This window comes from Beta vulgaris, chromosome 7, assembly GCF_026745355.1.
Source record: "Beta vulgaris subsp. vulgaris cultivar EL10 chromosome 7, EL10.2, whole genome shotgun sequence".
NCBI classification, from domain to species: domain Eukaryota; kingdom Viridiplantae; phylum Streptophyta; class Magnoliopsida; order Caryophyllales; family Amaranthaceae; genus Beta; species Beta vulgaris.
The window spans coordinates 54323787-54346333 of record NC_079208.1 but is presented as its reverse complement, the minus strand read 5'-3'; the positions used below and the strand labels follow the sequence as shown (position 1 = coordinate 54346333).

General features: G+C 36.4%; 2 protein-coding genes across 5 annotated transcripts; both read right to left on the bottom strand.

Annotated features, from left to right (window-relative positions):
• LOC104899813 (beta-galactosidase 17) lies at positions 1-20860 on the bottom strand. 4 transcript variants are annotated; one of them, XM_010687085.4, is made up of 19 exons: positions 20593-20860; positions 14031-14135; positions 13523-13718; positions 12275-12363; positions 11797-11877; positions 11354-11448; positions 9507-9577; positions 7210-7300; positions 7012-7129; positions 6838-6933; positions 6713-6761; positions 5981-6168; positions 5329-5400; positions 4653-4802; positions 2690-2740; positions 1302-1464; positions 974-1119; positions 820-885; positions 1-682 (listed from the first exon to the last, which is right to left on the bottom strand). In XM_010687085.4, exons 1-19 carry the CDS (start codon positions 20770-20772, stop codon positions 572-574), a joined length of 2118 nt encoding a protein of 705 aa, XP_010685387.2. In that variant the 5' UTR covers positions 20773-20860; the 3' UTR covers positions 1-571. The 4 variants fall into 4 exon arrangements, with proteins under 4 accessions (XP_010685387.2, XP_057252418.1, XP_057252419.1 ...); XM_057396435.1 differs by lacking the exon at positions 20593-20860 and adding an exon at positions 15993-17861; XM_057396436.1 differs by lacking the exons at positions 4653-4802; positions 20593-20860 and adding an exon at positions 15993-17864.
• A 371-nt stretch (positions 20861-21231) lies between these two features.
• Positions 21232-22236, bottom strand: LOC130589574 (uncharacterized). The gene has a single exon (XM_057390879.1). It carries the CDS (start codon positions 22234-22236, stop codon positions 21232-21234), a length of 1005 nt encoding a protein of 334 aa, XP_057246862.1.
• Positions 22237-22547: the final 311 nt, after the last annotated feature.

The window sequence follows — 22547 nt, the reverse complement described above, 5'->3', positions numbered from 1 at the left end:
TAATGATAATCTAGTACTTTTTCTTCATAATCATTCACAACCACTAATTTTCCAGAGTATCTGAGTATGTTCTCTTTACTTAAAAAAATAAGCTTTAAAGCTGATTAGGTCCAAACAGATGAAAACATAAAGTAAAATTCGAGCTAATCAGCCAATCAAGGTCTAACAATACGTCTTGTAAGGCAGCAAGTAGCTCTTTGGAAAAGTGCAGATTATTAGTAGTAACAGGTTTCAACAGGGCCCCTCAACAAAAAAAAAAAAAAAAAAAGGTTTCCACAAGGAATTCTACTACTGGGAATATGATTGATCACCATAGTTATAGTACCTAGCAAATCTAAAATTTGCATCCCAATTTGGTTGCAAGATTAACCTGGCATAATAAATTAGTTACTATACAGCAGTACATCACTACATCTGAATATCTGATGCAACTTTTAAGGAACTTTAACACAATACAAATCCAACATAAAACTGCAGTGATCACACTCTGGAAATAGATATATTGTTGCAAGATCGTTTATACTTGTTGGCTTGTTGCGAATGTGAGTCGAGCTCCCGATCACTAACACTCTTAACTTAAAAGCTCACAAACGTTTGAATTGGTTTGACTGCATGAGTTGTCCTCTTGGTGAACAAATTTGATCATAAGCTCCGGGTTTGGAGATTCGAGCTCAAATAGTACCTAAAATGAGGAGCGACTGATTAATACTACTCACTTCGATGCAGGACTGCAAGTAACAGTAAGTTCTGACAATTACAGGTGGTAGCAATTAGCAAACCGCACATTCTTCTTACAAATATAACATACAAATAACTTACCACTGTATTTTTACCATGGCGAAGAAGTGGAGCAGGGACATAAAGGTTACACTGTGGCCCAAATGTCTGTAAAAACCAAAATTTTATTCTTCTTAGATAGACTAAACAAGGAATATGACCCTTCAACTTAGAACAGAAGTTATAAGTATTTTACCGGCCAATATCGCCCTAAATTGAAATTATTGATGAATGCAATCCCTTTACTCCAGCCATCTACTGACAAAAATGTGTCTTTAACTTGATTGGCATTATTGATAGTAAAAAAACCAGTGTAGAAAGCAGGTTCATTCGATAGATTCTCTGCGTGGGGGTAGAAAGCAACATAAAAGTTAACAAGACTCCTCCAATATGTGAAAGAAAATGAATCAAGAAACTAAACAGAGATTTGGAAATATAGAAGGATCATGTTAGCAAAAGTGCAACTGATACTCCTATCCTAATTCTGCTCATAAGAATCACCAGATATGACAAAGAAAATATACTGCTGTGATTTTGCATAGTGTGGCCTCCATGTATTTTAGTGAGGTCACTACCAGCAAGCCCAACGATGGAACTACTCTGATCACTGAGATTGTGGAGTGGAATTGTGAACATTTTCCAATTGTGAAGAACATGTCCGTCCACATAGACAGGAGACAAGATACCCTGTAATTCAGAAAGTAATATACTATTAGCCTTACACAGTAGCAGCACAGTGAAAAATGACACCATATACTACAACTCCGTCCCACAAAGATCTGAACATTAATTGGGACACATACTTTAAAGTGATAAGTTGTAGTGAGGTTATCAAATATTAATTTATTAAAAAAGTATATGTGATAGGAGTTGGTGGAGATATCTTATTCGAGGAGAGAGAAAGTTGGATAACTTTTGATAAAGGTAGATTGTGGGCCAAAAGAGTGTAAAAAGAAATAATACTTCCTCCGTTTTCAATTACTTGCATCGTTTCCTTTTGCACAAGACCATTGGACCAAGGTGAGGAGAGATAAAAAAGACCCCATGTGCTAGGAGATAGAGTGAAAAAATATTGTCAAAAATAGAAATGATGCAAGGAATAGAGAATTTTCAAAAATGGGAAACGGTGCAAATAATAAAAAACGGATGAAGTATACCAATAGTGAGACCATACCAAAAATGGAAAAAAGCAAAAAACTAATTTCGAACAAACATAAAAGGAAAGTTTTCGGACTATTCTAGGACGAAGGGAGTACAATCAAAGAGATCTTGTAAGGACAAGTCTACCTAAGAAGAGGGGGTGAATCATATAATTTTTAGTAGAGCTTGAATGTATGAAACTGAGGCACAAACTTCCGGTTATGACCGTTATGACCGTATCTGAAGAAATTCCAAAAGAGGTGCAGAACTCTACAAGATCAGGGAAATCTGAGGAGCTGCATGAATGATGCAAGAATCTTTAGGATCGAAGAATGATAAGGACAACATGTTTTACAAGTATATATAATATGCATTTATCTACAACACAGGATAGCAGTTCATTAGGGATGCCTACCATACTTTGTTAATCCAGAAAATTAAACTACTATTACATTTATATTAATCTTAGGTTAGAAAGCCATGGGACACACACACACACACACATCCAAACAGTTGAATAATATATAATCAAAATGAAGATGATCTTATCAGGAAATACAAAATCAGACTATGCAGCAGCTTTATTGTCGTTGTAGCCAAAAGAGATTCCACAATCCACATACTCAAAATTTAGTTATGTTTAAGGTATCTATGATGCAAATGAAATGCAATCCCAAATAGATCATAATAGAGACATAGAGAGGAGAGTGGGAAGGCGGGGTGGGGAGAGAGAGAGAGAGAGAGAGAGAGAGAGAAAATCAGAGAAGGCAACCTTTCTGTCAGAGATGTAGGGCCCATAATTAATCCTTCCCATGTTCTCAACCTAACAACACAAGAAGAAAGTTATAGTAAACTGAACATTGCTAAGCAATATCATATCAGAGGTTATCAGAGATGCAAAACATGAACTGTAGAAGGCTCATGTATTAGATGAGAAAGCAATGGTTAGAGTCCACCAACAATCAACAAGGCATATGCTGCAAAACATTCATTCAGTAACTTAGAAGTCTTGGATCACCTGAAGAAAGAGACCCAAACAAATTTGTAGATTCTTAAAGAAATATAGAACGATTGGTATCCAAGAGTCAAATGGCAAATGCAAGGCAAAACTGCATCAGTATAAATCTTGTGTTGCATGACTTCAAGTAGAACTATCAAACAGGTCTGTCGGGTTGGATCGCTAATGATTCCAGGTTTGTTTATTGCAGCCTAGATCATTTCAGGTTTCGGTTGAGTAACATTTGTTCAAGAATCAAGACTCAAGGTGTTCGACTTGAGCTGACGGGTTAAGGCACTATAAGACACCCTTTCAATTTTCATTTTTGAGTGCAGTATATACAACCCTATCTCAGCACAGAATACAAAATATAAATCATGAACAGCAAGTCATTGCAAACATAGTCATTCATAATCAGATTCAGCAATCCAAATGATGTCTAAGTCCAGCACAAACTGTGCTCAATTCAACAGAACAAATAGCTGAAGTAACTTTTGCAAGACAGTTCTCATAATCTCATTTCATTACTTTATATGCAATGGCTTTTGGGTCGATTAGTACAAATTGGTGGGGATGGGTTTGACCCCAAAAAATGCCGACGTTTTCAGATTCAGATGAAATGGGGTCTTGGACTGCAAAAATTTGATCACAACCTTGGGTTGGGTGAATTGGTGAAAGGTCTTAGTTCAAGCGATACACAAACCACAGTCTGTAAACATAGTCCGGAGTGAAAATTGACCACAAAAGAATTAGAGATTAAATCTGTGTAAGTGACGGTTTGTTCAAATCTGACTGGTGAAAATCAAAAGGTTATCAATAACTTGGGTCTTAGAAACTCTTAGCATAAGGCAGACAATTAGATGCATGTTTAAAGAATATTATAATTTGGATGTGCCTCGTACACAAAGGATATGTGCCAGATGACTAGAAAATAATGTAATAATGTCTATATCTGCTGGGCACAGCTCCTGGTCCTAACATGGAAAAATTACATTTTAAAAGTTTATGAGGAAGCCAACTACCACAAGAAGCTCTGGCAGAATATTCACTTGGCTGCTCATTGAAAGACCAATTATCTACTTAAAACAACTGAAGATAAAAAAGATGACAGCTAAATGAATTTCACAGGGGACAGGCAAGATCATGGAAGCTTTGCAGTTTGCGCTACTGCTCATGATTGGCCAAGAATAAAGATTCACATATGATGTATCATATTCTTACGGGAATCACCTCCTACTGAAGGCAAAAAGGAAGACAGCATATTGGAAATTTTCACTAAGAGCTCCTTGTACAGTCGTAGTGCAGTTAAGAAATACCTTCCTGTCTTGACGCGTTAAAAAAATGAACAGCCACAGGTGGTGGAGCTTTTTTGTATGTCAGATGCCTTAACCCATATTTTAATTTATAAATGGAGTGCCAGACAGGGATCTGTAGGATAAGTGGAATTGGTACAGGATGGGCTACTTAATCCAGTAGAAAGGGGAAAGACAGATAAAGGTGACTTTAGTAAAGCAGGTTTATATGCAGCCTTATTATCCCTACAAAAACACTTGTTACAAGAGCATTTCTGTCCAAAATCTTTCAATAGAATTCTCGATTGCATAAACTGCAAGGCAGAGTTTAGAAGATAATCCTCATGTACTAGCATATCTTCTAAGTTCAGTAATTTGCAGCCAATAAAAGAACTTTAGTGATACTGTCAGGCACACATATTTGGAGAGAAAAGATGATTTGATACCAAAATATATAAACTGATTCTTGAAATACATTTGAGATGAGGGAGATGAAGTTCTTTGTTGGACCATCTCTCAATTTTCCCAGCATAGATTGGTCTTCCTCCAAGGTCTTTGGAACGACATAAAACATATACCTGAGCTCTATCATGCACCTGCAAATTTTTTAATCAAATCCAAAACTTCTTAAAGCGCATAAAGTGACAACAAGATACCAAGCCATATTTACAGACTAAAAGCCATTCAATGCCCCAAAAGACTATAATTCTATGTTAAACTTCTAAAACATAACATCTTGCAAGCATAAGCAATAAAGAGTTCACAGCATTCGCGTGGCTTGCATTCTAATCCCTAAATGTCAAGCCACTGGCAGAAACAGCCAACTGTATTCGTAGTTAATAGTAAAAGTACTTGGAGCAATATCAATGCATCAGCTGCTATTCTTAGAGAGAATATTGACTTCCACATATTCTTAGGCACAATTTATCATCAATATTAGATAATATAGAGTATACGAGCACTACAATTTCTTCAGGGACCAACACAACCACAGTTCCACAAACGATCTTTTGGTTAAAAGGTAAAAGGAAATAAAGGAAAAAGAAGCCTCGACTAGTTCCTTCCTACCTTGGATCCAACGGAATTTAATAACAGCAAATATACAAGGAAATGAAGACATACCTTTGATATGCTTAAGGTGCTCGCAGTTTCACGTGTCCTATATTCTGACACGTATAGGAGGAATCCATGCATCTGCATACAGGAAACAAGAGGACAAGTACGAAAGAAGTTTTAGCAAACAGGAGCCGTGTAGATCATCAAAAAAAATTACTCCCTCCCCCTCAATTCTGTAAATTTGGAGATTTTCACATCTTCAATTTCTGGTCAAGGTGGATATTGAGAAAGTTCGAAATACTTGGCATAATTGTAAATGAATTTGTCAGTTTTTCCTTTTATATTTTCCCTTTTTTGCTCAAAGAGTGTGACATAATATTCGTACCATTAGAAGGTTTCAGACTATCTGTAGATCATATTGAGACTAACATCGTGCAAATTATGATAAAGTACAGTTGTACAAATAATTCTAACTCAAGTTCTGTTTTTGTTCCAGTAACCAACTTCTTTAGTCTATTATGACTCTGTCTACTAGAGTATGTACATGTTAGCTTTCAATTATACTCTCTTTTGGTTCAAGGGAGCACAATTACACAGACAAATGTGTCTTTTAAACCCAAACACACTATGTCATACATCAACTTGAAATAACACCAACAAGTTTTAGAAATACAGATAATATATAAATAATTGTAACAATACTAAAATCATGATTTACCTGGCCTACAGACTCCATAGGAATTGGGTCAGCAGATACAACAACATTGGGATCATCTTGAATGCCAATAATATCAAACAAATTTGATGTTTCCTCTAATTGAACATATCCATACCCTGCCTTCTCATTATTGGCGGGGACAGGAGGAAGAGTTGCCACAGCATATTTCTCTATAACTCTCCTTATTTCTGGAAAAAAAAATCAATAGCAACATCATGCTTACAGCAACAGATTACCAGCACAGCGTAAGAGTAACTGTACAATACAAAGAAATGCAAGTTTCTAACTTAGATTTCAAGACCAAGTCGAGTTTCTCAGTAACTGCTCCTTATATTGTTTGGGAAACTGTACTAGGTAATCCTATATATTTCTAAACAAGGTTCTAACTGAATTGGCCTTTGTCCCAAAGGTATTGGGTCCATGGTATGTGAAGGATGAGATCCCTTATCTCCAGTTTGTGCTTCCCATAGGCTCCTTTTTACAGGGAGGGAGTTTATGTTTGAAGTCTGTGATTCCTCCAGTCCCTCTACCAAAGTACATGGTTTCTGCTTATATATCCACTTTAAAGAAGTTTTAGAATTAGAAGCTAAATGAAGAACTCCAGAGGAAAATATTTCAACATATTTCAGAGCATATGTCAGGATTATTCAAATTTATAAAACTACAACAATCATGAATAGGAAGTAGAAACTATAAAGTGCATATCTAGTCATCCAAGATGTACTCATGTACCTCTAAACTTCGTGTTGTCTACATCACCACTTTCTCGAATCGGTGCATCCTGAGAGAAAAACACAAATTCATTAAGCACATAGATAAAAGGTTAAAGAAAAAAACTGTTGGGCAAGGCGACTCACATAATCATAGGATGTAAGGTCAGGCTTATAATCTGACTCACTCGAACCAGTATTTGCACCACTATAGAACCCAAAGTTTGAGCCACCATGTGCCATCTAAATTTTCGAATAAATTATATCAAAATTTCGGAAAAAAATTGATACTAGTGTGTGAAAACATATTCTTTAGCATACATAAAGTACTACAGAGCCATTCTTCGACAAAATCTTTTCTAGCTCTGCTGCTGTGAAATCAGCATCAGTCTTTGCAATCTTCTCTCCCCAGTGTGTAAGCCAGCCAGTGTAGAACTCCCTGGAGAGAAAAAAAACATTATAAGCATCATATTACAGATCAATTTTTCAAGAAATGAGAACCACAGTTATGAAACTGACGATGAAAGAGGAGGAGATTTTCCAGGGGCATTGAACTCCTTTTGCAATTCAAATATCGGCCATGGCTGATCACCAGTTGTAAAGTCAACAACTGCCACAGGAGAGAGTAAAGGTTTTGATAAAGCAACATTGGTATTAGACGTGATTAAACTACAATTTGCTTCAAAGTAAAAGACAACTAATAAAAAGAACCAAGCTGAAACAACTAAGTCTCAACCACTGAGTGGTGCGCTTCGCACCCATACCATTACCACAAGCATTTGCTTGCCAGGCGCTATTTTATGATTGACCAAAAAAGGTTTTTTTCTTTTCTTGGTTGATTATCCTATCCGAGTACTGTTTTATACTAGCAAACGAGATTGAAATATATATTGTCGTTTCAGTTGTGAAGATCGTAAAGCAACTCTTATATTCAGTAAAACTGCTCGCTCTTTCTCTAAGAAAAACCTGAATCCCAGTTGTAGGCTGCAGGAACCAAACAGAGATCACAAACTTGAATCAACACCAACTGAAGCCAACCCCATTCCTCCAATATAATCCGTACACCCTACCATATAAGGGTGTGTTCTCTTCACTGTAAAGAAATAAGTTTCAGGGCCAATTGGTACAATCAAGTGTATTGATCAGGTCTACAAACGCTAAGACGTCCATAACTGCGTGCAAACAAGTTTGGTAAGAAATTCATTTGTCAAGGGGGGAGAAAAAAAACCTTACACAAAATTCTTAAGCTTGTTGAGTTTATGAGCCAGAATCGAACAACTTTATGTTCAGCTTCTAAACATCAATGAACAACTCGTTTATGTTCGTCGGTGTGCTTGTGCAAGTTTGTATATGACTCATTTAAAACTTAAATTTAGTTAAAAGTATGCATAAGATTATTTGGTCTAATCTATGCATAAAAATTTAGCCATAACCTTTTTCTTATTGCAAAGATTGGCAAAATTTAAAATTTTGTCACATGTATGCGTAAGATCTTAAAAGTAAGTCCATTCTTAGAAAGGTACAACGTTGCACATTTGTTAAATCAAGATTGATTTAAACTCATTAAACCTTGAGCTTGAGCTAAAAATGCGGACAAGCAAGCTTGTCAGCTGAGCCCAAGCAAGCCAAGCTCAAACAAGAAATTGAGAATTCTCATTCGAGCTTAACAATGCTTGAACACTGATAAAAAAAAATTTGAGGGGCACTAATGATTCTATTCAAGCTTAATTATTTATTCTTGAAAGACTTATTTAAAACAACTGAACCTTCCAGATACCAAGTTTATTGGTCTGCTTTCTACTTCAGATTATACCTAGTTAGCAGTCAGCTTAGTCATCATATTTTACTGCAAAATAAGTTTGGCAAGACACCATTATTGGCAGGTATGATAGTATCAGGACCTAGACATATAGCGAATTGTTGTTTGAAGCTTTAATACCCCTATGTGGCTACGCCAATCTTTCTTATCCAAGCCAGGCAATAACAAGATCAAGACTTTACTAAAATCGAGATCCGATAGGCGATAGCCAAATATCCAACAAGTTCAACCAACTAAGCATTTAAATCACACATGTCAAGATTATGCACTAAAAGTAAAAGATATACCACTATACTATTGTCATAAAATTACCAAACCTTAAACAAGATGATAATGCAGAAAGGTTATATTGTTCGTGCAAGTGCACCACTAAGGGAAGTTCAAGTTTCGTATAGAAGGAGTTGACCCAATTCACAAACCCATAACCGATTGTTTAAAATATCCCAAGATGCTGTGAAGACTGTTACTACCAGTCTGCAATTGTCCTGCATAAATGTACAATCACACAACGTGTGGAAGTCTCCCAGACAAATCAATACATCATAGAACAAAATTGGTGCTTGTCGGCATTGCAGAGCGAGTAGCAGAGTCATACAAGAGGCAACTAGAGGGAATCACAGCCTGAGTCGCAGGTGTCGCAACGGCAAGGATATAATAAGTTGAAAATTTCAAAGTCTCGCATTTAAATTCAAGAAATATCTGAACATGATTTTTCTAAAATAATAATCTGCAGATGAACCCTTTAAGCATCTCTTGTATGGGGAAAAAAAGCAGCTCTAAACCTCTATAAAAGTCCAACACCTGTAGTAAGCTAATGACCCACAACCCCCTTGCGACCACACTACACAAACCATAAAGTATTACATATTGGCAAGTTGAAATTCCACTAATGCAAAGCTCATTAGATCGTATAGTGGCCTATAATTGGTTCCGAGCAAGATAATCATCTTATTCCCTCTTAAGCAGATGTGTTTCAACGAAAATTTCTTGGTCTCACCTGAATAAATACTGTCCCCCGGGATAGTTCCTTTCTCAAGGGTTACCCTTGTACCCCCATCTGTGGTATACCTGAATGTACAAAGTAATTAAACTTGTCATGGAACCTAGGGTTTTAGACTTAAAAACATCATATGAAAATATTCAAGTAACAACAGAAATTGCAAATCACCCACACCCAGTAGGCCAGTAGTAGTCAGAATAGCTACTTGGAATTGCATGTAGCCATATGGACACAGCCTATAGGTATCCTACTGCTACACTTTGATAATGATCATATATGCTGTATAGTGAGAATCCATAAATCTAAGCGACACTGTTGTCAGCATCCTCTTCAAGAGACCGATTACTACAATTTGCAATAAATGTTACTAAAAGTACCGTCATCTTCAACGTCATACTAAAATCGAGGTGTGAGATATCCATTCCAGTACGTTGTTACAAATTATTCCTTTCTCCTTTCTTTCAGGTGATAATAGTGGGCCCCTTAACCCTACCCAAACTAGGCATAGGCTAAGTGTAACAGCAAGGGCAGGAGAGACAAAGCCCTAAGACCCAACCACACCAAAGCGTGGATTATGCACTAGGGTGCACAATGCTCATTGTGCACCCTAAAGAACATATCATTCTTATAAAAGAACACATAATTTAAAATTACATGTAAATCTCCAATTATAAAAGAACATAGGTCATAATGAAAAGTAACATATAGTAAATGAACATATAGTCTAAACTAAAAGAACATACCTTTTAAAATTCAAATTTTTTTAAAAAGGAATATCGCTAACAATCATATTTGAAAAGGTGAAACAAGTTGCAAGATTTAAGGAAACAAAAAACAATATTTTTCTGAAAATCATACTCTTAAAATGTTAAAACTACGTCGTTTAGGAGGGGTGCACCATCCTCTACATGCACTTGGGTGCATGTTCCTATTTCCGCAACCACACAATATTTCCCCAACTATGGAAGTTGGTATATGGACTTAACCTTGATCTCATGGAGCCATACACTATGAACTAGCATAGCTTTGATACCATTAATGCAAAAAATAAAGAAGAAAAGCAGATTTGTTTGATAAACTGAAATTACAGCAATTGTAAATGATATTCAAGCTCCCCAGAGGCTTGATTCTCTCCCAAATGTACTCTTAAAAGCTCACCCAAAATACTCGACAATTTTCAACATATCAATTCTTTCCTAGTGTTCTCTTATTTATAGTATTACTACTCTAACTCACTTATCCTTCTCCTCAAGATACTGCTAATTGCAGTACCTAATATGCACCCCTACTAATATTGATTCATAGCACCATAACGAGCTCTACGACTGCAGCCGCCTTCTTTGGGCCTTTAGGAAACAATTCATATAAAAAAAAGCAAGATTTTTACACTATGTCATGGAGTCCCAATAACTCTGTTCAAAGAAACTGAGCCAAACATACCAATTTATTGCACCTCAACCTCAAATGTGCAACAAGAACAGCAACAGAACGCAAAGCCCACTCATGCATAATGCCAAGCTATAAAATTTACAGATATATCAAGCTATAAAATGCCAACCATATCGAGATTTTGGGACCACTTTTCAATATTAAAACTCAATTTTTGTTAGATCTATACTGAAATCCACAATGCAGCTCCTAAACTCACATTTGTTGAACGTATACGATGAGAGGCCCTCAAATTAATTAGGAAAGGGCAAAAAACTTCAGAGGAAACCATCATTGCGTGCAATTTTGCAGATCTTTTAGGTGGGAGATTCTATCATAAAAGATGCAAATACATAGTATCTAGCAATAAGCTATAAAGGGCCATGAAGACAGCATCAAAACATGGGGTTCCTTACAAGATTACATCATCTCCAAGGTGTCTTCTGGCCAATTTAACAAGGTGATGCAGATATGCTTTATCATCTGCATAGGAACCATATTCATTTTCTATCTGCCACAAAAAGTCTCTTCTTAGACATGAGAACATTTAATGGTTTGTGCAAAAAGTGTTGAACAATGGGAAATAAATTTAGCATATTAATTAAAACATCTTCTCTTTGTTTGATCAAGAAACCGTAATAAAGGTCTGTTATCACAAATAAAGAATAATATTATGTAGATGTGCAACTCTTTAAGGAATCTAGTCAAGGGTTCATTTGTAATTGAGTCTGTAAATGTCACAATCAAAAGCGTTAATCCATTATTGCTTTCTTCAACGATTAACTTCCTGTTACGAGTTATGGCAATCTTAAAGCAGATCAATTGTTAAGAATCACAAAAGATGAATAAAGTTGCGCACCTGAAACATTATAATAGGACCGCCATTACCATAAAGAAAAGGAGCTACCTTTGGGAGCAGTATGCCCCACCACTTATCCACCTGCAACAACTCATGCATTAAAAGCAAGCATCAAGCCAAAGGAAAACAAACTCGTGAAAGACAAATGCATGCAGACAACTCACTCAAGCAAAAATTCCAAAATTGGCATATGTTTACATGTACATCATCCTCATAAACCATTTCTTATAGAAAACCATGCAAAGTTGTAAACTAGACGCTGGAGCAAAGTAATTGTCTACTTCCTTCTGATAACAACCTATCCAGTAGGAACAATATTTTGATAAGACATCTAGGCTTGTCCTTTAACCAAACCATATCTTGAACTCTCAAAACATAGAGCTTTTAAAAAGAATTACATCAAAATATGGCAAGTATTGAAGGGTTACCCAGCAAAGCAGTAACTTGTAATGTGCAATAACCTAAGAAGAAATCATACGAATTGAAGGTACACAGGATCTGAAGACCTCAGTCTAAGAGCTGGCTCTCTAGCAAGTAACCAAGCTGGAAAACCACCCAGATCCCACTCTGCAATACATTCATATATTCTGGGTTCAGCATCTTGTTCAACAGGAAGCAACATAGTACAAAGTTACAAAAAAAGAAAAGAAAGGATGGGGTCGAACTGTCAAGGGAAAAGAAGAGAAGAAGAAAGAGAGTGAGCATATTAATAGCAAAAATATCAGAAACAATTGCCATTCCTGTTGTAATATCATCCTTCTTCAGGTAATAGTAAGTTGCAAATTTTTTAGTTCTGGTTCCAGCGAACGAATAATCATTGAGTCCTCTTTCCGGACAAGACATACAAAGAGACCTGCCAACATTCAAGTAGCTATTGGGAAAAAAAAGGTAAGCAAGCATGGCAAAAGTAAAAAGCTACAAAGTACCATTGATAGAGATACTGGATGACGATACTATGACTGATGCTCTACGCTCTACATGGTACACACCAGTTGAAGGACTGAGAATCAATATGAACTCTAGAAACTGAACGAAGACAAAATAATGATAAACCATTCAGTGCAGCGTCAAATAGCACCCAAATTCCCATTTGATGTTGTTCTTTGCCAGACATTATTAGGCAGCTCTAAAAGAATACAGCGTACATGTAAATCTATATTGCCTGACAAAGAGATCAACTAGAATGAGTGCTATGATATACTCACTGAGAGTACTACAACATATAGAGCATAGACAAGGTATATTGTATATCAACACAACATAATTTGAAAACAATACATAAATCTCCGTTAATGGACGAAATCTGTATGGATCCCCTTCTTGCCACAGGCCCACAATAAGGAACACAGGACATGAACAAATCCAACAGATGCACCCACTATCAACTCTCAAGTCTCAAGTCCTTTACTGGGGACAATCGCAATTACCTTCCCCAAACAAATGAGATCTACCCCATGATCCAACACTCCTCCACAACAGATCTAACAAAAAGTATATCCTATTTGGCTACTTGCAAATTCTTCATCTTAGACTAAAAAAACAGCTTAAAGCCCAAATGAAAAGTAAAAATGACAATGGCTCCCAAATGCACCTACAATAAAAAAGTTAAGCATATGTCCCAATAACTTCTAATATTAATTAAATTATCCAGATGATACAGTAAGCTTCAGCGAAACTAAAACAAAAGAGCAGATGAAATTTCGAGAGAAAAAAAATCTATCAATACCTGCACATATGTAAGGGCCAGCTCGAAGCATGACATGAAACCCTAGCTTCTGGCAGAGTTTAAGAAATGATAATATGTCAGCAATACCATCAAAAAACAGATCACCAGGCCTCGGTTCATGCAGATTCCACGGAACATAAGTCTGAATTGTGTTTAGGCCCAATGCCTTTGCTCTCAACAGCCTATCTTCCCAATACTGCATTACGAGCACACATGAGGATCTCACAAGTCTCAGAGGTCCACCATATATCAAAGCTAACAGCAAGAAGAAATCTCAAATTTCAAAATGCAACCACAGGTTACTCTCCCATCTATTATGTTTTCCGAATCCCATGCCTATTCGTTTTCCAAATTCCATGCCTTTTTGATAAAACAATACAACCATCAACTTATAAGAATAACTGAACAAACAATAAAACATGGCCCTCACATTCATTTTCCAGGTATCTACTGAAATGGTACTCTTTCCAAAGGGGAGATTAGATTTACTGACAAGCTAATAGAGTACCTGTGGAAGAACCCGAAAGTAATGCAAATCACCACCAATTATGCGGAAAGGCTCACCATCTTTCCAAAACATATCCTCAGCAATCTCAAATTTCCTGACATTAAGCTGGTACCATTGAAATAAAATTAATTAAATACAAACACACTCAATGCTACATTACCAAGAATGGTAATTCAACCCGCTAAAAAATTTATGGTGATTCAACCCGCTAACTATACAATCTTTTAAAAACAGGAGTTGCAACACTATACAAACAAAAATGATCCAGAAGATTGAGGCATGATGCATACACTTTCATTTGAAACTTCTAACATATTCAATTTGCTAAATAAGATCATCAATTAATTTCAACTTGGAGTTTTCAAGAATATAGACTAGCTAAGTGAAATATAGTGCACAAGTACCATCTGTGTCTTTTGAATCTACACAGTTTGAGTTTCACGCTTGCTAATGCATGACTTTGACCATTAATTATTAACATTGAAGATTATGATTTTATGAAAAGTTGATATTATGAAAATATATATATTGAGACGCATCCAAAAAGATCCAAAAAGTCAATATATTTACTTATGTATTAATCACCCGTGATGATCAAAGTGTAAAAGTACAAAGTATGAAGACCAAAGAAAGGAAGAGAGTATATAAAAAGCTATACTCATACTATATGATTATTTGTCCAAATTATTGTTATGGGGCGAGATCTTATTGTTAAGATCACAAGTTGTGCTTGTAAGGCTGACAGACCATGCAATTCCTCAGGGCTCAGATATATCATGCTTTATCTATCCAACATACATTTCCTAAATGTTTTCTCTTTCAAGTAAACTCTCACTTTATTGCCACTATACAACTTATACATATCAGAAACATTAAAGATGAATATGGCACGTTAACATACGCTTCTTTTCAAATCATTAAAATAAAATGCTTCATTTTTACCAAATTACTTGCAGTTCACCTGATTATGCCTACTGCCTACAAAAGCACAATTGCAAAAACGAATTCAAGTAAGTACAATATTCATCAATAAAATTTAACTTGTTTTTCCACAATACTACAGTCACAATTTAAAAAATTTAAAATAGATATAATTTGAAAAGCTTCATTTCACCAAATTACTTGCGATCACATGATTATGCCTACAAAAGTACAATTGTAAAAACGAATTCAAATATTCAAGTACTTATAATCTTCTGTAAGACTTAGAGAATACTCCCTGAGGAGGCTTAGGTTTGTTATTAACCTTATATACCAATAGTACGGTATAACCTACTTAACATAATTACAATGCTAAAATAAATACATGGCTCCAAATATGGACACTAACTATATTACATATATTTACTCTAATACACCCCCACAGTTGGAGCAGGAGGAGGACAGATGCTCAAACTGGAACGAAAATCCGTAAACAAGGGTTGAGGAAGACCCTTGGTGAAGATATCTGCAAACTGAGACGAGGAAGGCACATGAAGAACGCGAATATGACCAAGAGCAACCTTTTCACGAACAAAGTGGATGTCCATCTCCACATGCTTAGTGCGTTGATGTTGCACGGGGTTATGAGACATGTAAACAACACTAATATTATCACAATATACAGGTGTAGCCCGCTTTAGGGGACAATGAAGCTCAAGTAGAAGATTACGTATCGAGGCGGTTTCAGCAACAACATTCGCAACCCCACGATATTCAGCCTCGGCACTGGAGCGAGAAAGAGTAGCCTGACGATTAGAAGACCATGAAATAAGATTATCACCCAGAAACACACAATAGCCTAAAGTAGCAGCGAAGGGTATCGGGACACCCTCCCCAATCAGCATCAGTGTAAGAATCAAGGCTCGTAGCAGGAGTGGATGAGAGATGCATGCCATAATCAAGAATGCCCTTAAGATATCGGAGAATACGCTTAAGGGAATAAAAATGAGGCTCACGGGGAGCGTGCATAAATAAACAAACCTGCTGAACCGCATAAGAGATATCGGGGTGAGTAAATGTAAGATATTGAAAGGCACCCGTAAGCTGGCGATAAAGAGTAGGATCATCAAAAAGCTTCACACTAGTGACACTCAGCTTAGACTTAGTATCAACAGGAGTAGCAGCGGACTTACATGAAGTCATATCAGCACGAGCAAGAATCTCCATCGCATATTTTCACTGGCACAGAAACATGCTATCTGGTGTACGAGAAACTGAAACACCAAGAAAATAAGACAAAGGACCGAGATCCTTCATGGCGAACTCAGAACTGGGAAGAGCACTAATCCGAGTCTGAAGAGCATCAGAGGAACAAGTGAGAACGATGTCATCCACATAGAGGAGAAGATAAGCAACATCCGAACCTCTTTTGAAGATAAACAATGATGTATCACACTTGCTATTCGCAAAACCCAAAGAAAGAATGTAAGTCACAAACCGTTGATACCAAGCACGCAAGGGCTTGTTTCAAACCATAAAGAGACTTACGAAGAAGACAAACATGCTTAGGTTTGTCAGGATGAACAAACCCCGGAGGCTGATGCATTTAAATAGTCTCCTGAATATCACCATGAAGAAAAACATTCTTCACATCCAACTGATGAATAGACCATTTCCGAGACACAACCAAACTCAACACAGTACGAATAGTAGTGGGTCGTACTACGGGGGTAAAAGTATCACCACAATCTACACCCACCTCTTGACTCTTAGCATTAGCCACCAACCGAGCCTTATACCGTTAACCATCAGATTTCTCTTTGTGAGTGAAAACCCATAAGCAACGAACAACATTGGCATCCGGAGGATAAGGAACCAAATCCCAAGTATGAGTGTCAATTCGAGCATTATATTCATCACACATGGCGTTATACCACTTAGGATCAGCTAAAGCACACAAATGAGAGCGAGGAAGAGGAGGTAACAAGAGCAAGACTGGCATATTTCGGATTGGGCTTGTACACACCAGATTGGGCCCGAGTTTTCATTAAATGACTCGGTTGGGAGGGCTGTGAAGAAAGAATAAAGGGGCCATAATGAAGTGGGCCTGCAGAAGACAAAGGAGAGGACACGGGAGTGAGCGCCTGGGTACCCATGGCTGGCTGACCAGGCCCATGCGGATCAAGAGGCCCACTATCTCCACGTGGCGCAGACAGAAATAAAAAAGAGGGAGAGGGAGGCTGCTGGCCCCGTGGCTCTGGCCCATCATAAGGGGAGAGTGAATCGGGGCTGTGAGGAGGAATAGTGGGCTGGACTAGGGGCGCAGGGAAGGGTGTAAGTAAGGGAGGAGCTGGACTAGGCTCCACAACATTTACAAGAAAATCAAAATCAGAATTTTTGGGATTATAATGGGAAGAATTAGGAAAAGAAAACTCATCAAAAATGACATGACGCGAAATGATGACCTTATTTGTGATCAAGACACCTATATTCACGATGAGAGGCGGGGTAACCAAGAAAAATGCACGGAGTAGAACGAGCACTCGTCTTATGTGGAGAAGTGGAAGAAAGATTAGGATAACAAAGGCAACCAAAAGTACAAATATGATCATACAAAGAAGCCTTGTTAAAAAGAATGTGCACGGGAGTAAGGTTACCAAGAAGACGAGTAGGGTGGATATTCAATAAATAAACCGCCATATTGAGAGACTCAATTCAATAAGAAGGAAGAAGAGAAACATGAAATAAGAGAGAACGACAAATGTCATTAATAGTCCGAATCATACGTTACGCCTTCCCATTTTGAGGAGACGTATTAGGACACGCCAAATCATGCCATTGGTGAGAGATGTAAGACTTAGAGAATACTCCCTCAGGAGGCTTAGGTTTGTTATCTATATAATACTATAAAGCAATAAGGATTTGCTTATGTGTCAAGCGCAAATTGAATTGCTGATGTGTCAATCCTTTGTAATATCTTTTATAATTTTTTGCCACGTGTATTTGTCTTTAAATATTTCGGTTATGCATTACTTTTTTTAGGCTTATAATTGGAAAACTATTTAAGAAAGTTCTCTGTTATAGAATGTAAATCAACTAAATTTTAGGAATCGATTGCCATTAATTTTTTTTTTGAGGGGATCGATTGCTATTAATTAGTAATTACTTATGCATCATAAAACTGCCAAAAAAAATATATCTCTTAAATCTGATATTTTAGGCACTAATTAAAAAAATCATATCCCCTAAATACGGTATTTTAGAAACTAATTAAAAATTCATATCCCCTAAATTCGGTATTTGAGTTACTAATCATATATTTTGGCACTAATTAAGAAATAAATTTATACCAAGAAGCTGATATTTTAGGTCCTACTTAAGCTATTACAACTACTTAAATGAACATGTTGTACTCTCTTCTTAAACCCAAATTAAAACAAAAGTCTTAACAGATTATAATATTAAACTTAAAGTTTACCAAGGGACGTATTAATCATACAATAAGTTGTATTATAGGTTTTTTTTAAAAGTTCAAATTATAAGATTTACTCGCTACACTTTGAAAATTTCACTATTAATGAATGAGGTTTGACCATGCATTATTTACTATTAGATAAAATCAAATGTTATAATGTAATTAACATGTTGTTGGATTTGTCTCAACGCATATTTTCAGAAAATCAAAATTTTATACTTTATTCTAATACATAATTAAAGATATTAGTAGTCAAAGTAGTGCATCGACAAGTGTGAAAGTCAAAGTGTAACGAGTAATTTGTTTCGGAGGAAGTATATTTGTTCAGTTTATTCACAACAACCGAATCACAACTAAAAAAAATAATATTACCATACATATGAAATTTGAGAGCTCATAAATTCTAGGTGTTCATCACAAAGAAAAGATAAAATGTCATTAATATATTTCACATATAAATTGATTTATATTTCTATATATTACCGTTCATTTGGAACAAGTATTATTGACATGGGTCAGTGAGCTAATCACAAACTCACAATAAAAATGAAAAAAAGGGTGAATTGTGCATGTAACAAATAATTGACAATACAATTTATTCTATATTTTACTTTCCAAAATAAATAAAAAAATGGGTAAAAATATGAAATTACAAGTTTAAATTCTAAGAAAGGTGCATAGAATTTACTTTTATCTAGAAGCCTAATATAATCTTAACAAAATTAAGTTTGCTAATAAAGTTTCAAACTGTAACAAACCCTTGCTTAGAACTCTCAGTTTTCACTGCCATAAAAATTCTGTCTTTTTCCATCTCAATTTGAACATCTAGAAAGTGAATCATCATCTTCATGTAAAAAACTTAAGTAGATAACATCTGAATCTCACACTCCAACGTTAATGGATAAAAACACGATCAAATTCATTTTTTCTCCATTTTCGAAAATATCAAGTATGTTCAATAAATCTGTGGTCAAACTTTTTGGATAACTTTTTTCGAATAAATCTGGAATTGAACGGGAAATTTTTTCTTTAATAACATAAGATTCAATTGATCGAATGTAGCAATTTTGAAATAAATCTCCATTTTATTTAAATATGATATTGCCCAAATTCAGGAGAAAGGTTCAATTAAATATAACAATACTAGCTATGTTTTAAATCTCCATTTTTGGTTTGTAATGTGCACGGGTTCAGTTAGCCATATCAAGAGTTACTAGCATTAGGGTTTGAAATTTTATTTGTGATAAAGATCACGGGATATCAAGACAACAAAAGAGTGGGGGTGAGAGGGACTGTGGAAAGTAGGGGCGACAAAAAGTGGGAAAAGAAGTGGTTGCATGATTGAATCCCAATAATGGAGCGAATTGTGATTTTATTTGGTCCTCAATGTGAAGCAATGGGTAGAGCAAAGCTTCTTCATCAACGCCGCACGATAATATTAATTACATCAGTCATTGAACGCACGGGTTATAAGTCGTTTTAAAATATTCCTCATAAACGATATGATTATAAAAAGTTTAAATCACGATCTAATATTCACCCCATAATTTTGGGAGAAACACCATAAAGTAATAAAATTTATAAATAAAAAAAATTTCGTGCATTTTGCACGGGCCAAAACCTAGTTAACCTCATATACCAATAGTACAGTATAACCTACTTAAAATAATTAAATTGCTAACATAAATACATGGCTCCAAATATGGACACTAATATATTACATATATTTACTCTAATATCTTCATCAACACAAATTCACTTGCTTTTCGACACAAATACAATCACAATTAAAAAATTAAGAATTCAATTTAAACGAATTCAAGTAAGTATAATATATTCACCAACAAACATTCACTTGTTTTTCCACATTATTACGATCACAATTGAAAAACTAAAAAATGATATAATTTAAAAGCTTCCTTTCACCAAAATACTTGAAATTCACATGATTATGCCTACAAAAGTACAATTGCTTGTTTTCCAGATAATTACAATCACAATTGAAAAAATTAAGAATTCAATTTAATTTTTTTGGTGAAGAATTTAATAATTATTCAATATTCATACCAAATAACCAGCATTTCACATCTTTTGAAATGAAAAAAAAAAAAACAATCATGATCGCAAAGAGCAAGAACGGAGGAGAGAGAAAGAGCGAAGTGAAACCTTTTTGCGATGGTGATGGTGAGGAGAACGAGAGTGCGAGTGAGAGGAGAGAGAAGGAAGGGGAGCAACAAAGGCGAAGAAGGCGACGAAGGCGAGGAGAGAGAAAATGACAGTATAGTTATTGGTGGAGAAGAACTTCCCTTTCTTCTTCATTGTTGTCGGAGGAAGATGATCTCTCATTCTCTCAGCTCTGCTGCTTTTTGCACAACTACCATAGTGGAGTAAACACGCCGTCAAATGTGGGACTCGGATACTGTGGGAGTAAACTAACGACTAACTAGCGTTTGGTTGAGGATGTTAGCGAGCTTATTTGGTTAAAGTCTTAGGAGGTAAAGCTTAAGTATCTGAAATTAGATATTGTTTACATAAATTGTCTACATAAATTGTCGTTATATAGTAAAGGTAAAGATTTATGAAGTATCTCTATTCTATATGGGAAGAGGGAAAGGACACCAAAATATTAGAAACCCCATTTTACCCTCATAACATCTCTATTCTAACTACTTTTATGAAAAAATAAAAAAGAAAACTACCTAATTTATTTTAAAAAATGAAAAAAGATATTACAAAAAGAAAACCATCAACCATTCAAATATTCCTAATTTTTTTTTTTTTTTGAGGGGGAAAGAAAGTAGTGCATTAATCCAAGGACAAAGTGTCCATCAAAACATACGGAGCCACTTCACGAGGACAATGGTTCTCCCAACATTGTTCGACTCCAAAAGGCACTACTCTAGCGAGATGATGGGCTACAGCATTCCCATCTCTTTTAACATGAAGAAATTTAACTGATTCAAAAACATTACATAAAGAAAGAACATCTCCTAGAATATTATCCAAATCTGCAAAATAGAGGGTTTCATTTGTCAGCCTAGTAGTCACCACCTGAGAATCAGACTCAATAATCACATTCGCGAGACCATGAGCCTTAGCCATCCTAGCTGCCATGTAAATAGCTTTGCACTCCGCAATAGCCGCGGGCCAGCAGGCCCTGGTACGACGCACTGCCGAAAAGCATACTTTCCCTTGAAAATCACGAGCTACAATGCCCAAACCAATCCATCCTTCTTCCCCGAGGTAAGCATCCGTGTTAAGCTTAATCATTCCCCTAGGAGGCGCACACCATTTCGTCGAGCTCACACAACCTCCCATTTTCGGACCTCCGTAAATTCGAGTAGTATAAGAATTGAACTCATCACATTGCCTACCCACACGTTGGACTATGACAGGCACCGGTTGCCTTTGTCCTTCAAACACCAACTTATTTCGTTCGGTCCAGACATTCCACGCTAAAAAGCTTCCTCTTTGCACCATCTTAGCATCAAGCTCACTCCATCTCACCACCGTCTCACACATCGTCTCACCCACCACACCATCGACCATAGCCTGACATCCTAGTTCCCCCCACACCGATTTCCAGCGATCGCATGTGAACAAAGAGTGATGAATCGTTTCCACATCATGCAGACACCATGGGCATTCGTCTTGATCAATAAGATGGCGGGCCCTAAGTACAGCACGTACCGGCAGTGAATTGGTACAGACTCTCCACAGAAAGTGGCGAACTTTTGGGGAAACCTCTAAACTCCATAAAATACCCCATGCCTTATGAACATCATCCAAATTACCTCCCTTCCCAAGCATATAGGCCGTTTTCACCGAATAGGACCCATCTTTAGAGTAGGCCCATGTTAATTCATCCTGCAAGCACCTTGAACTCAACGGGATTGCTAGAATGCATTTTTGATCACGTTCCTCAAAAAGATTTTCAATCACATCCATTTCCATCTTTTCGGTCATCATCAATTAAATCTCCCACCAACTCCCATCCTTCAACTCTGTTGCTCAAAACAAATCGGCCATCCTCATCACAAAGCCACGGATCCTGCCACAGATTTATCGATTTCCCATCTCCCACCTTCCAGATCAAACCTTCCTTCACCAAACTTTTCGCA